This window comes from Colossoma macropomum, unplaced genomic scaffold, assembly GCF_904425465.1.
Source record: "Colossoma macropomum unplaced genomic scaffold, Colossoma_macropomum, whole genome shotgun sequence".
In the NCBI taxonomy this organism is placed as follows: domain Eukaryota; kingdom Metazoa; phylum Chordata; class Actinopteri; order Characiformes; family Serrasalmidae; genus Colossoma; species Colossoma macropomum.
In genome coordinates this window covers 2,781,242-2,797,345 of record NW_023494794.1, presented here as the reverse complement: position 1 = coordinate 2,797,345, position 16,104 = coordinate 2,781,242, and the positions used below count along the sequence as shown (strand labels likewise).

The 16,104-nt window shown below is 37.3% G+C and overlaps 1 protein-coding gene across 1 annotated transcript; it reads right to left on the bottom strand.

Moving 5' to 3' along the window:
- Window positions 1–216: 216 nt before the first annotated feature.
- Window positions 217–16,104, bottom strand: ehd2a (EH-domain containing 2a). The gene is made up of 7 exons (XM_036579896.1): window positions 15,778–16,104; window positions 11,703–11,949; window positions 8,952–9,128; window positions 8,048–8,145; window positions 4,834–5,246; window positions 2,099–2,263; window positions 217–1,247 (listed from the first exon to the last, which is right to left on the bottom strand). The coding sequence occupies exons 2-7, from the start codon at window positions 11,924–11,926 to the stop codon at window positions 642–644; spliced, it is 1,683 nt and encodes a 560-aa protein (XP_036435789.1). The 5' UTR covers window positions 11,927–11,949; window positions 15,778–16,104; the 3' UTR covers window positions 217–641.

The window sequence follows — 16,104 nt, the reverse complement described above, 5'->3', positions numbered from 1 at the left end:
CATTCTGTGATCACTGTAGAGGATTAAAAAAAGCATAAAGATCATAGTTATTTTATGAAGGGGTAAAATGGTCTCTGTTTACACTGCCTGTTCCTAAAAAGAATGTACGAATATGTAACACAATTAAATTGATATAAACAAAAACATTTCAAAATCAGTTTTAATGACATTTTTCGTGACATTTTACAGTTCTTCTGCCATTTGGCATTTCGTTGAACGACAGTCTAAATTCTCAGTTATTTTCGAATGTAGATAATAGATCTGAAGGTCGATAAACATAAACACGCAGAACGCATTTTTCTTTCATAATAATGTTTCATAAGCTATTCTGATGTGCACCATCTTGCAATTAGAACTGTCTTTGGCTCCTGTGCTTTGGCTAGATGAGATCATAAGATCAAATTAGAATTTGGGCAAAAGTTTTAAAATGTAAATATATATACTCTGTGTTGACTTTTTACTTAATATTTTATAGATAATGGTATTGTTGTGGTGCTGTTGGAGTGTATACAAACATCTGTAATATTTTCTGTGCACTTTCATTTTGACATGTCTGAATGTTTACTTTAAATGCATTCTTGAGGCCATAAATGTGTGAGATGTTTTCTCTCATCTCAGCCACTGTTCATCCGCTTTGACTCTTATACGTTTACAGATAAGTCTCTATGCATTCTCACAGTCCTCTTGTTTTCTATGTTTGAGGCTTTGCGTCTTCTTTTGGACGGAGGCACCAGGTGGGAAGGGAGCTTTGGTGGAAGCCCGAAGCCCTCCAGCTTCACCTCAATCAGATGGCTGGCCAAGGCAAACTCCTCATCGTCCAGCATACCGTCACAGTCCACATCCGAGAGCTTCCAAATTCTGCCCAGGACCGAGCTGGGCAACTGGGTTCTGACCATCCAGTCCTTCACCTTGGTCCCACTCAGCTTGCCCTCATGAGGAGAAAGGTTGTAGAAGATCTCATCATATTTAGGCTTATCTTTTGAGACCACCCAGCTTTCTCCAGATATCTCGTCACATTGTCCACTGGGCCCTGTATAATAGAAAGGGTTTCCTTCAAAAAATGGTCCTCTGTCCATCCCTAGAAAGACACCGCCTTGAACTCCAGGTTGGTCAGCTGCCTCTATCTCCTCCTGCCGCAGGAGAGGCATCAGCTTGGCAATGTCGGTGGTCAAGAGCTCATCCAGATTAGCCATGAGTTTAGGCTTTAGAACTTTAAATTTGGTGAAGTCACGATTCATGAGTCGCTCCTGCCAAAGTAACACATAGAAAAGTTTAAAAAAACACAAATCTTGTATTTTAGTAATGTTTTTAACATGCCCTCATGACTTGGTCAGGCATATATTTTAAAATAGTAGGGTAGGGTTGTGTCAATAGTCCAGGCTGGTGGAGGTGGTGTAATGGCATAGGAAATGTTTTCTTAGCATATTTTGGGCCCATTAATACCAATCAATCATTGCTTGAATGCCACAACCTATTTGAGTATTGTTGCTGACATGAGCATCTCCTCATGGTCACAACTGACCATCTTTTAATGGCTACTTTCAGCATGATAATGCACCATGTCACAAAGCAAAATTCATCTCAGCCTGTCACCAGATCTGAATCTAATAGAACACCTGAAGGTGTGGCAGAACAGGAGATTCGTAACATGAAAGTGCACCTGGAAAATCTGCAAGAATTACGTGATGCAATCATGTCAACATGGACCAGAATCTCAAAGGAATGTTTCCTTGTGGAATCCATGCCAAGAAGAACCAAGGCTGTTTGGAGAGCAAAGGGAGGTCCTGCCCAGTGTTAGCATAGTGTTCCTATTAAAGTGTTCAGTGAGTGTATGTAATACATTTGAGATCCATATATTGCTATATACCAATTTTACCCGTATGAGTAAAGAGATTTGTCGGTCTTTTTTTCAGATTTGAAAAGTAAATTGTTTCAAAATCCAATGATTTCTGGGTAAGTTTGTTTATGGTATTAACATTAACTTGAGCTCTTGCCCCTCCAAGGGCTCAACAAGTGTATCGTTTTTACAAAGGAAAATTGGGGGCAGAGGTTAAATGCAAACGCTCACTTGATAAGTTTGATATGAATTATAACAGACCTGCATCTTTGCACAGTCAGGAAAGTCTCCAGGTGAGATCTGATGCTGCATTTGGATCCTGGAGAAAATGACTGGAAGGTCGTATATTAGGTCCCTCTTTTTGTTGTCTCGGCGGAAGATAAGTGGCATCTCTTCCTTCAGGGAGCTGATGATGTGAGCATGAGCCTGGAATCAGAGGAAGGCAGAGGGATCAGCTGCACTCAAGGAGTCCATGTAAAATGTCCAAAGAAATAGAAAAAAGAATTTTCTTACTACAGCAACAATAATTTGAAAAAAAAAATCTCTGCACACTTTATATATCAAAGCTCCCTGGTTTATTTGTGCATTATTGCAGCATTATTTTAACCTCTAGAGTCTGCATCTGGCAAAACATCCATGTGAAGAAGGACACAGTGTCACTGATGCAAAGCATTACTCCTATAAAGCATCAAGAGCTAATTGACTGCTAATGGTGCCCCCTTTTGGAAGTAGTTTAGGATGCTAAAAATGAGGAAGTGAGTGAATTTAAAAGCTATTTCAATGAGGTGCTTCACAAGGTTATATGAGGCAGACAGTGACATCACAACACTACCCACCCACCAAGAGTCACATGGCTGAAAACACAAAAAAAAGACTAAAGCTTGCAAGTATGCAAAAGTTTGTGAACCCTTGGTCAAATTATGTTTTACTGATTTTCTAAGTGAAAATAAGTTAACATACCCTCTGCAGAGAACACACTACTGCACATTTGAATGCACACTTTACTTTCACTTTTACTGGCTGAATTGAAAGCTGCACTATGTAAAATTTGTTTTGTTAAACTTGAAAGAAGTAGATTAGTAAGTCAGGTGCAAAAAACACACTAAAATACGATGTGCATGCACTACTGTGAGTCACACTGTAAAGCCTAAAATAATAATTTAAAAGTCAGAGGCCTTTGGGTCAGATTTTGCAGGAATTTTTTCAGACCACGTCATAATTCTTTGTGCATTAACATCACACGCACAGGCTCAAAAAGAAGGTCCAGCTGGATGTTTAAGTCTCAAACCCAAAATCAACATCATACTGATGAAGACATGATGGCAATAGTAGATCATTCACTCACATCCTTCACCAAGTTTTGACTGAGTTCTCTTTGAATGCTCTTTGAATTTACTCACAATCATCATTCATATGCTAGGGGAAGAGGTCCAAAGCACAACCAACATTACAAAATTACAAAATGTTCTTCCACACATTGTTTGTAATTATATATTGCCACCAGAGTCTAAAAATCCCCAAAACTTACAAAGTGTAGCTTTTTTTGATATGTTAAACTAAAAAAAATGTGTTAATTTATTTTTATTTGGAAATCAACAAAATATATAATTTGACCAGGCGTGTCAAAAAAATTGTATGCAAAATTTTCCATTCAACTGTGCATATAAGCTATGCAGTAATGAGTTAAAAATCATGATTAATGAGAAAAATGAAACTGTTCTCTAAAATAGCAACATCAAGTGAAATGTACACCCAGAGATAAACAATGCATAAGTATAAAATTAGTTAATAATAATAAGCTACATAAATTACATAAGCTGTTATAATAATAAGTTGATAAGCCACTTAAATAAGAGGACCATTATAAAAAAAAATGTCTTGATATCTTAATTGTCATTGAGCCTGTTTAGTAACAAGGTGTTCAGAGTATATATCCAAAAGTATTTATACTGTAAAACATAAAACACTGAGAACACACTTTTTGGGTATTTTGTACAGCAACAATCATTTCCCATGGAAAATGAATGATAGAACTTGGAAGGAAGCCTCCCATTTTGAATGACATGACAAAGCAAAACATACAATACAACGAGGAAGTGGGTTGTTTCTGTAGTCAGCAGGGACCTTTCTCCCAGACTGTTGTTTGCCATCTTTACCGTCTCTAGAGAAAGCTGCTAGGAATGCTATTGTTGAAAATGACACAGCATGTTTTCTTAAAACCAGTTGCCATGAGACAGAATGAAGCTCAAAATGATAAACAGAGCCAAACAATCATCTGTAAGAACAAATAGGACGTTTTATTCATCTTCATTTTAAACTACATGAAGACGTCTCATGTTTTGTATGTAAAGTATGAACTTATACAATATAGATTGTGGACATTAAAATGTATTTTTAGATGCTTTCTTTAATATTCGAAGTATCCCAGGAACAAGAAGGAGGTAGTTCAATAACAAATAATACTCGATAATTTGCAATCATTTTCCGTCAATGTATCCACCTCAACATTTGATCACTACTTTTTAAAGGGCCCATATCCACATATACCTTTTTCTTTTAGATCAACTAATAATGCTTGTATGGCTTTATGTACCAACAACAGTCAGAAATCATATTACATGACCATTTTTCAACCTCTCTTCAACCTTTAGAGTTAAACAGGCTGGTTTTTACAGTGCCTTTAAGACTGGTATATGTAAATTAGCTCAGCTCTGATTGGCTGTTCTGTACTGGGCCTCATTCAAAAACCAGTCTAAGCTGAAACACTCCTTATAACTCCAGCGTGAATAAGCAGGGCTAAACTGTTGTAGGCTGAATTGGACAGATATATGTAAATGGGCTGTTTACTGTTACATCTGTGAAAAAAAACATGAATTCAAAATGAGCTGTTTTTGCAGCTTATTGTGAAATTACAGTGATTGAAAACTTTTGAACATTAATGTATGTGCAAGCTGATACTTTAGCAGACACTGCTGCGACTGATAACTTTACCTTACCCTCACAAGGCGAGCCCTCTTTACCAGGTCATTAAGCTTTCTCAGGGCGGAGTTGCGAGGCAGGTTTTGGATATCTGCAAACAGGTCTTCTTCCTCCTGCTGAAACAGCCTGCGGTTGTCTGTCTTCCTCAGAGGAGCGGACCAGAAGGAGCCGATGTAGACCCTCGGGACCTCTGGGGTGTGGAACACTTTGCCCAGCGACCACATGAGGGCACCATACACCCTCATCAGCTGCTGAGAGTCCACCATGTCTGCCTTGTTCAGTACCACCCTCAGCTTGTCCTCATTGCCCCGCAGGGCTGTGATGGTGCGGGAGAACTCATCAGACAGCTCCAGCTTATGGGCGTCACACAGGAGGATGATGCGGTCCACATGCTCCGCAAACCAGCGAAGAACCGCTGGGAAGTCATATCCTGGGCCAAGCAATAAAACACTGTACTTACAATTCCACTTAATTAACAACACTCAATTCTATCACTATTTTAATAAATTTTTTTGTTATGATATCAAACCTGATGTTTAACATTTGAAAGAACAAGAAATCAAATGACTGGATTTTTCTTTAGCTTGTAATACGGTATTTAGGCCAAATGAATACAGCATGTCTAACTAGAACAGATCTTTGTGGTAATGTTTGTGTTGAAGTGACAGTTTGGCCCCAGAACAAATTTACACAGCCAAGACATATTTGGTGGGGTTTTGCACTGAATATACAAGGCTAAAAAAGCTAACAAGCCATGGAACCTTTATTTTTTTTCCCCTTGAAGCCCACTTACAACATCTGTGTGGTTTTATGTTCCAAAACATTCATAATTCAGTTTTATACCACCATTTTCCAACCTCTCTTTATCCCTTAGAAATAACCAGGCTGTTTCTGTTACTGTGCCTTTAAAACTGAAATATGTAAATAAGCTCTGTTCTTATTGGCTGCCCTGTATTGTGTTTCATTCAAAAAGTCCATGATGACATAGTCCAGGCTGAAACACTCCTTCAGTGTGAATGAGTGGTGCTACTCTGCTGCAGACTGAATAGGGAAATGTGGTTTTTGTGACATCACAAAAACAGAAAATTTTAAAGGTTGCAGATTAATTTCCATATATATGGACTGTATGGGTCAGAGTGAACAAGATATTTTAAAACTTTTACTACGTTTACATGCTACATCAAACTTCTTTATTTTAAAAAAGTCAAGAATTTCTTATTTTCTATGATATGGGCCCTTTCACTGAACCAATTAATACACAACATATATTTAAAATTCAACCATGGGGTACTGTTTTCCCCATATGCGGAGCGTTGTAAGGCAAAATAGTCCCCAAAGAAAAATGTTCCAGATTTACCATTATTTTTCCATTATCAATAATACATTTAAAAACACAGAAGATACATGTAGGTCCTATGGGCATTTAGGATAGTAAATAAAATATCTAGATTTGCATTGTAGACATAGCCGCAACGCTTGGTTCCTATAACCACTACTGTAAAGAAATCTGAGACAGTAAATTTCTCTACTGCATTTCACATTGTAACATTATAAATGAATTCTGTCAACGATTAAATTCTGCAAACATTTTGAAAAATCAGTGGAATTCCTCTTCAAGTAATCTCAAATAGACTTGCTTATGTGGGTTCTGACTCTAAAATATATCCATAAAACTGGACAACACAGATCTATAAAACTTATGCAGTTTGTTCATGTCTATCTAGTTTGACAATGCTAACTGGGATAAAACACTAGTGCAAAACAAAGATTAAGCATACCTCAGACACCAAATACGTCTTGACTCATCATTTAGGGAAATGTCAAATAATTATTTGCAAGCTATTATGTAAATGGTTGATCTTAATGCTAGAATGCTTTGGGGAAATGAGGCCCTTTCTTTTGGCTTGAGCTGGGAACTGTGGGAAAATGTACAAAATCTCACAGCCCAGACTGGGAGTGCTGACCTAACATCAGATTCCTTTCCCTCTTTATGGTGATTAACGTCTCAAAAACAGGTCACAAATCACAGATCAGCATTTCCACTTTGAGGTGCACTGTGTTTTATGGCAAAGAGTGTAAAAGATCTGATCTTAGACCAGTCAAGGCCTTGACTTCCCCAGCAGTTAGTAATGGGCAGGTATTAACTTATGTATGGTGAGGATGACATCAGTGAGTAAGAATACAGCCCCACCCATGAAAATGACTTGCAGTTGTACTGCATAAAAAAGACATGCTGCAGGGTTTGGGCATGACAAAAGAAATCTGTCAAAAGGCCCAGTATGAAGTCAGTAAAACAAAGTAATAGAAAAAAAAAATTTAAAATGCTTCACCTAAAAAGCTAACTTTCAAGAAAGGCTAATAGGAACCAGCTAGCTATGTGCAAATAAGACTGTAATGCTAATTTATACTCTTTCATTCTCGTATTTTTGAGTAATCTATCCCTTCTATAATATAAATCATATTTGTTTTGCATATTTTTCAGTTGTTGACCTTTGTGAGCAATCAAGTCTAACCTTTAGCAGTCATAGCTAAGGCGAATTGCACTAATTTATCAACATTTCTGCATAACAAAATGGTTAAGACGTTAACAAAGTCAGATTACTCACAGCAGTGGTGATAGGAACCAGAACCAGAGTTTGAAGCCTCTAAAAGATCCCTCACAGAACGTTATTACATGAAGTGGTTATGAAAACATCATCTGATGCCAGAGGCACTGTTTTATGATAGTTTTGCCATGAGATTAAAGCGCAATCTAGATATGGCACTGTTTTACCATTATCAACACTGCATATATAAACTCAGAAAACACATGTAGGTTCACTGGTCATTTTGGTTAGTAAATAAATAAAGTAAGTAAAATGGTTAGCAAATATAATTGTAGACATTGTGACCACTGGTTCCTATCAGCACCTCTGTAATGTATTCTGAATGGATATGTTTCTCCATGATGAAGCATTTCACATCAAACCATTCTAAATGACTTTGTTTAACTCTCAGTAAGAAAACTTTGCTGACTTTTTAAAAAATCAGTCAGACCCCACCTTTATAGTATACGCAGAATATAAATTGATTGTAAATGTAACTCATCGTACAACTCACTATGTAATTAAATATGTAATTATTGACTTCTAGGTGTTAAAGATCTTGACTTCTAGGTGTTAAAGATCAATCTGAATCTTTTATGTCCATGGCCTAGAAAATCCTCTACTGTATATTTCTGTTGTGTCTTGCCTCTGCTTATCCTTTTCTCAGAGCTGGATAAAATTCCTGGCGTGTCAATGATGCTGATGCTCTCCAGGACCTGGCTTGGAAAGTGCACACACTGGAACCTACAGAAACAAGCAATCAGTGAAAACTACACTGAAATACTCATGAAGGATTGACTTAACGTCTATTTACATATGTCATTTCATGCGTGTCTTATCTGGATAATGTCCAGATAAAATTAAGTCACACTACATTCACACCTGGCCACATAAATGCATCTCTGTTAAACAGATAGAAATCCGATTTGCATCAGTGCTGCCTTTCCCAACGTTATGCAAATTCACGCAATTCTCATCCAGAAATTCCTGACTTGATTCTGGGCAAACTTTGTTTTATGCAGTTATTCTATGACAGGTAAAATAAGAAACTAGCTCCAGTTTCTGATGTCAGAACAGGAGCTGTTTTTGCATTTGACAGCAGCAGTTAGTTGGTATTTTGATCGCTTTTTTTACTTGTTTATGTTATAATCTGATAGAAATTAAATAATTATTTTCAACCTCCTCATTTCTAATTTATATGTCTTAAACGTCCACGCCTCAATGTTCCAAAGTTTGGCAACTCTGGCACTGTGAATGTCTAACATCCCAAAGATGACGCATAGCTAATCACTCTCTATCCTGCACCACCCTTTCTCAAGAGTCTACTCTGGTTCCACAGTCACTACTTCTGTTACAGGTTAATGGCTGCAGAGCCACACCTCAGTAGCAGATATTTTTCTCCTCTACTGGGGCACTGGCCACCTGTTCATACACTAAGTTGCTAGGTCCCAAACACCTACATGCAGATCTAACAAAATGGCCAATGAGTGTTACTACAAGGTAAATGTTTCTAATAAACTGGCAAATCAGTCACATTTGCTCTCACTCACCGGTTCATGAAGATGTTTCCAAAGGGGCTGAGTTTGCGGAAGGGTTTGTTGGGGTCTACGACGAGTGCATTGCCTGGGATGACCCCCCTAATGTCCCCATGCATTATGGCAGTGAAACAGTCAGTTGTGGGTTCTGGACCAGTCCTGCCTCCTGGATAGTCCTGTTCAAGAAGATATCTGAAAATACACACACCCAGACAAAACACAACGACATATACAACTGCTCAAAAGTTCACCTGTCATATTAATAATTGTTCTTATTTTACTCAATGATGATTTTTACAGTGTAGATATTTTAAACTAGACATCCAAAGGGTATTTTAGATGCCTTATTCAATATTTCATAAAATGAACTTACTAAAAATGAAAATATCTTATAAAACTAAATATAATACATCATACTGCATTCATTCATTAATATTAGCTTATTGCTCTAGCCTAAAAAAATTAAGATCAGCCTAAGGTCATCCTTAATTTAACCTACTTTTTTATTTTCTTAACCCTTTAATGTCCTCACCAAGAAAAAAGCAATGGATTTTGGGCAATAATAAAAACAATTGATGTTTTTTTTTTCATTTTCTGACCCCACAATTTTTTAAATATTCAAGTCTACCAAAGGGTCAAGATGGCACTTTGTGGCATATATAGTGACTCCGAATGGTTGAGCATACATTAAAGGGTTTTAACTTAGTTTAGCCAAAAGTTCTCCTTTAAAAAAATGTAATTTTTTTTTGCAGAAGTCTGAGAGCACAGAGCAACTATACACTGTGTATTGCATGCTACTCCCAGTAGCAGTATATGGTGTAGTATCTAATACGTGAAAAAAGCCGTGTGCCATTTTACAGGGTTTTCTGCCCATCTTCAATGCAAAAAATGTCACTTTGGACTCGTCTGTGTTTTAATTAGTACAGTTTACATTAGTTTACATTAGTACACTCTTAAAGAAGATTGTTCTTCAAGGGTTCCTTGGTAAAGGTAATGCTTCTAATTTAGAACCATGAGTTCTATTTAGAACCATTGGCATGCTTAAATGGTTCTTTGCAAGGTGAAACGGTTCTTCAGATTGATGGAGAATGTATTGTATATGGTTCCTTATAGAACCTTTTTGAAAATGGTTCTATACAGTACCAAAAAGGGTTCTTCTATTGTGACAATGTCAAGCTTGTAACAGTAACAGAACATTTTTGGTGCTATATAGAACCATTTTCAAAAAGCTTCTATATAGAACAATATACAATACATTCTCCATCAATCTGAAGAACCATTTTATGTTGCATATGGTTATTTTTAGAACCCTTTTAAAAACGTGACATTGTAACAATAGCAGAACCCTATTTGGTGCTATATAGAACCATTTCTAACACATTCCTTATCAATCTGAAGAACCAATTCACCATGCAGAGAACCACAAAATAGTTTTATATAGAACTCAAGGTTCTAAACAGAACTATTGCCTTCACGGAAGAACCCCTGAAGAACTCCTTCTTACAAGTGTAGTTAAGATGTGAGAGTGAAAAGCTGATGCTGCGTGGATTGTTTGCTTGGGACTAATTATGGTCAGTTATTGTTTTAACCAAGCTATGCAGTAAGATAACTTTTATTTAATAAACAAAGTGAGCAAATTCACCTCAAAACTATAAGGAAAAACTAATGGGGCTTCAGTTTCAGACTGAATATGGTAGCAGGACAAATTCATTTATTTCATTTTGCTGTTATTTTTGTACCCATATGCATCCTGAATCCAGGTCTATTAGATTGTTTGGGGCTAACTAGGGTGTTATGTCCTGCTGAAATGACTGCCATCTAGGTATTTTTGGTGTACTGGGGAAAGTCATGTTAATCACATACTGCATACTATTGACTATTTTCGGGTACAATTCGTACATGAGCAGTATGTAGTAGGATATTTCATACACAGCCCAAATTCTGTGACCTCACTTAGAGGCAGTACTAAAAATGTTAGGAGTTAAAAATTTAGGAGAATTTTTGACTAAACTAAGTAGAGAAAATGAAAAGAAAACTGCAGAAAAAAATCAAGAAGATGGACTTAAAATGGACTTTTATTTTTATACTGTCTTGCATTATTGAATGCATCATTGCTGGTTTATGTAATCTGATGTACCCTGGTCAGCACTATTGTCTTTTCTGTTCCTGACTAATGTTGAAAACTAGCCAAGGTGATTAAACTGGCACATTTACAGCAGCGTTTGAGAGTGAGTTCATCTATTTTTGCGTACTTTGTATAGCTCTTTTATTGAGATCGTTGCTGGTCTAACTCTCTAAGTGTAAAAAATAAGAACAGTTTACAGAGCCTGATATCTATTTGTTTCAAATAATTGGTCTTCCACTGAGGTCACTGGCTTTATTACATAAACAACAGACTCTAAAAAAGACCATTAAGTCATTAATGACCCTTCACACGTCCTCCACTCTGGCTTTGAGTTGCTGCCCCAAGGGCAACGTTATCACTGTCCTCTGTCTGTTCGACAGAGAGTGTCATTTGTGCCTGAGGCCATCAGGTTGATCATGTGCTTGCTATGTTATTTATTTATTTATCATATCTATGAGGATGTCTGTCTTTAATTGTCTGTAGATGTCTCTATGTTATATGTTTGTGTCATATGTCTATATGCCCAGTTATGAATTGCCCATCGGGGCAAACAACATTTATTCAACTCAATTCAATTCAATTCAACCTGAAATTTGAGATAATTCATTATTACATCATTATCGACACTCTTCATTACTTACCTAATGAAGGTTGTCTTTCCTGTTGAGTATTGACCCACCACTAGGATCATGGGTTTGTTGTCAAAGTCTGCGTCCTCCAGGCTTGGAGAGTGGAAGTCAGAGAAGCTGTAGTACTTCTCCAGAGGAAGCAGCTTCTGTCGATAGAGCATCTTCAACCCCTCAGTCACTGTCTGTACCTCCTTTAGGGATTTGCCACCCCTGTTCTTCACTTTTTTGGAAGTCATTGAGCTGAAACCTAAAAATACAGCTGCAGAAAGACATCAAGCACTGAGCATGTGCACAAAAGGTGATAAAGTTGAACACGTGGAGATATAGTATAGCTGTGTTTCACATTCTAAGACAAAGTCTTTAAAGCGACAGTTTGAAGAAGAATCAAATTTATTTAGTTTTATCCTTACCCCAATGTAAGTCAGCCAAGATATGTTGGTGTCTGAAGTTTTCTGCACTGGAGCTACAAGGTGGTATTTTAGTAAAGACAATGGTCCACATTTATCGAGCATCTTAGAATAAGAGCTCTAATTTAAGATCAGGTCTCATCAAGTCATGGCATTTTATTTAGTGTTAGATAAAAAGCATAAGCTGATCCTAGATCAGTATTATTACTCTAGGAAGTCTAATGGTTATATATAGAACCATGAACACTCAAATAACCATTTACATGCATACTTAAAGAGTTCTTCATATTGCAACATCACTCTTTAGATTGATGGAGAATGTGCTGTATGTGGGGCTATATAGAATCTTTTTGGATATGGTTCTATATAGCACCAAAAAGGGTTTTTCTATTGTTACAAACTTGACATTGTAACAATAGCAGAACCCTTTTTCATGCTACATGGAACCATATCCAAAAAGGTTTTATATAGAACCATATACAACCCATTCTCCATCAATCTGAAGAACAATTTCACCATGTAAAGAACTATTTAAGCACGAAAGCACTTTCTACATAGAATTCATTGTTCTAATCAGAACCATTCCCTTTACTAAATAACGATTGAAGACCCATCTTTTTAAGAGTGTATCCTGCTTCTATGAGAATACCACCATAATGACATAATGGCATTGCAACTAGCAGTAGATAAGAACTACTTAACTTAACATTCTTTAAACAAATAGCAAAGGAGAGCACCGGCAGCTCATAAGGGGATTTTAATAAGAGCTTGAGTTCATTGTTTTAGATATAGCTAATAACTTGCAGGTGCTGCAGCATGCTCAAGAGATAAAAAAGTCTCAAAAATCACAAACATTGTGATTGAGCAATACAAGGTAGCTGTTCCAGCTGTTCCACAACTGAACACAACATCCACAACCAATCTTCATCCAAATTTAATCAGCCAGTCTTTCTGTGTGGTACAATGAGCGGTGTTTGATCTATAAAATCGCCAAACGTACAGATGAAATCCTGGCTACTTCTACCGCTGCTACTGCTTTTGTCCATGTTTATAGATAACAGCACGTCATAGAGTGTCTGAAACGACATAAGCATATCTATTTGTGATTACTGAAAGGGGAACTCCATCGATTTTTCAAAAGTTCCACATAATTAAATAGTTAAAATGCAAAGAAAGTCATTTAGAGTGATTTGGTGTGAGATGCTCCGTTCTAGAGAAACATGTCGAGACACAATTGCTCACAGTGGTGGCGATAGGACCGAGGCATCTGATGAGTTTAATGCCTCTAAAAGCTCCCTCACAGAAAGCTGTTACACGAAATGGTTAGATATATGCTGCCCAATGTCTGACACATTGTTTTATGGTAAGGTTTTAGCTTTTTTTTCAGATTTACCACTATTTTACTATCATCAATGACATATAAAAGCTCAGAAGGCATATCTAGGTTCACTGGTGGTTTTAGAAAGCAAATGAAATGGCTGTATTTGTGTTGTAGACATGGCAATCACTGGTTGCTATCACCACCACTGTAAAGAAGGCTCTAATTTTCTGACAACAGTCCATTTCATATCAAACCGCTCTGAATAATTTTGTTTACATGGCAATGATGAAATTATACAGAAATTTTGAAAAGTCTGTGGAATTCTCCTTTAAATCGATGAGGGAATTACAGCCATCCTTCATTGTAAAGCTATGGAACTCATTTTGTTCCAAGCTGAAATCTCTCTGTGCACATTATTAAACAGGTGCTATTCAAATATTATGAAACTGTACTATGTTCATGTTTGACCTGACTCCAGCCTAAACAGCTGTGCTCAATGTTACCCTTGTGTAATAAAAGGAACACAGCGGACTCCCAGGTCGCAGAGCTGGCTCTGATTTGTCACTGGACGTAAGACGTTATTGGAACTGGGTGGAGGGAGGAAAGACTGTAGGAAGCATAAAGAAACTATACTGCCAAGAAAATTGAGATCTAGACGAGAGCCTCCCACTACAGAGACAGTCTATGTGCTCTATGGCCAAAAGGGTGTGGGTATAAGAGGCCATAAATAAGTAAAAGAAATTACAAAATGAGAAATGCATAATCATAAAAATAAATGATCGGACAAGACGAATGAACAACAACCTGAAAACAACAATAAAGGCAGTTCCTTCTCAAAATGTTGTAAATATATTTGTAACAATTTTGTATAAAACAAGTTTTTGAAATCCATCCATCCATCATCTAAACCGCTTATCCTTCCGGGTCGCGGTGGGGTGCTGGAGCCTATCCCAGCTGTCATCGGGCGGAAGGCAGGATACACCCTGGACAGGTCGCCAGTCCATCGCAGGGCAGACAAACAGACATATACATCCACACACATTCACAACTAGGGGCAATTTAGCATGTCCAATTGGACAGACTGCATGTTTTTGGACTGTGGGAGGAAACCGGAGTACCCGGAGGAAACCCACGCAGACACAGGGAGAACATGCAAACTCCACACAGAAACGACCCTGGTCACCCGGCCGGGAATCGAACCCAGGTCCTTCTTGCTGTGAGGCGACAGCGCTACCCACTGCGCCAGCATGCCACCCAAGTTTTTGAAATGAAAAACATAATTAAAAACACATTTTATGTGTCTTATAAATGTGGCAATTAGAATAATATAGCAGTGATATTTCTTGTATGTGTAAAGTTCACTCCCAAGAACATCACAAGAAAATTCTTGACAGTGGTCTGATGCGATTTTGACAGCTTCCTATATGACAGCATCTTATTCCAACGTTCCGTTCCGCCTTAAATTTTGCAGCAGCTTCACGCTATTGTGTGTATATGCACTGTATAGGCACCACAATGTAACTGCTGTCCCATTTAAGGTGGAACCAACTAAATTTAGCTTGATAGGGAAAAATGCCATTTATCTTGTTCTGACTGGTCTAAGGTGATGTTTTTAGAGTTATACTTTGGATGAACAACTTTTTTTATTACATGTAACTTTTTCACTTTGGATTTTTTTATTGTTTAAGCAAAAGTAGTCTTCATTGAAAAAAAGACTGCATGTAATATGATAAATGTGAAGTGAATAAAACTCATTTTTAGCTATACAAAAAATCTTCAAATTTCTTTTCAAATATAAATATGGACTTTAAAGAACTTTTTCAAGTGTTCTTTAGTAAAGGAAATGGTTCTATATAGAACCAGGAACACCCAAAGAACCATTTGCATGGTTCTTTGTATGGTGAAATGATTCTTCAGATGGAGAATGTGGTGTAGATGATTCTATATAGAACCTTTTTGAAAAGGCCTCTGTATAGCACCAAAAAGGGTTCTGCTATTGTTATGATGTCAAGCTTGGAACAACAGCACTTTCTGGTGCTATATAGAACAAATAAAAAGGTTTCAGAAAGAATCATATACATCACATTTTTCATCAATCTGAAAAACTATTTTGTGATGCAAAGAACCGTTTAAACATGCAATTGTTCTTTGAGTGTTCATGGGTCTATATCCAACCATTTTCTTTACTAAAGAAACCTTGAAGAACCATCTTTTTTAAGTGTTTACCTTTACTCTGGCAGTCCAGTTTAAAGCCACAAGCACTATTTTCTCATTCAAAATATTCACTGTTAAAGAGAACTTGATAGATTTACAGAAAACCTGAAAAAGTTTAAAAGAACAGCATAATGGAAGTTCTTACCTGGTCAGGACAGGAAGGCAAACTGAGACTGCTAAAACGTTATGACAGGTACAAAGCACTCTTTCTCATCCACCCAGTTTTGTTCCTTTGCTCTTAGGCCTATAGAAAACTTCATGAAACATAAAGGCACAATCTTCTAATGAATAGCTTCTTTCTCTATGCCTGGTAACTGCAGTCCTGCAACTGAACTATTTCTCACATTTTTTTCTAAACGTAGGAAAGATACTGAGAATGAATACAGCCTCCTTGCCTTGCAGTTATACTACGGTCTGAACTGTGGGTCCTGGTGTGCTCAACTCCAGATGTTTGCAGGGGTGGGGAGCTGGA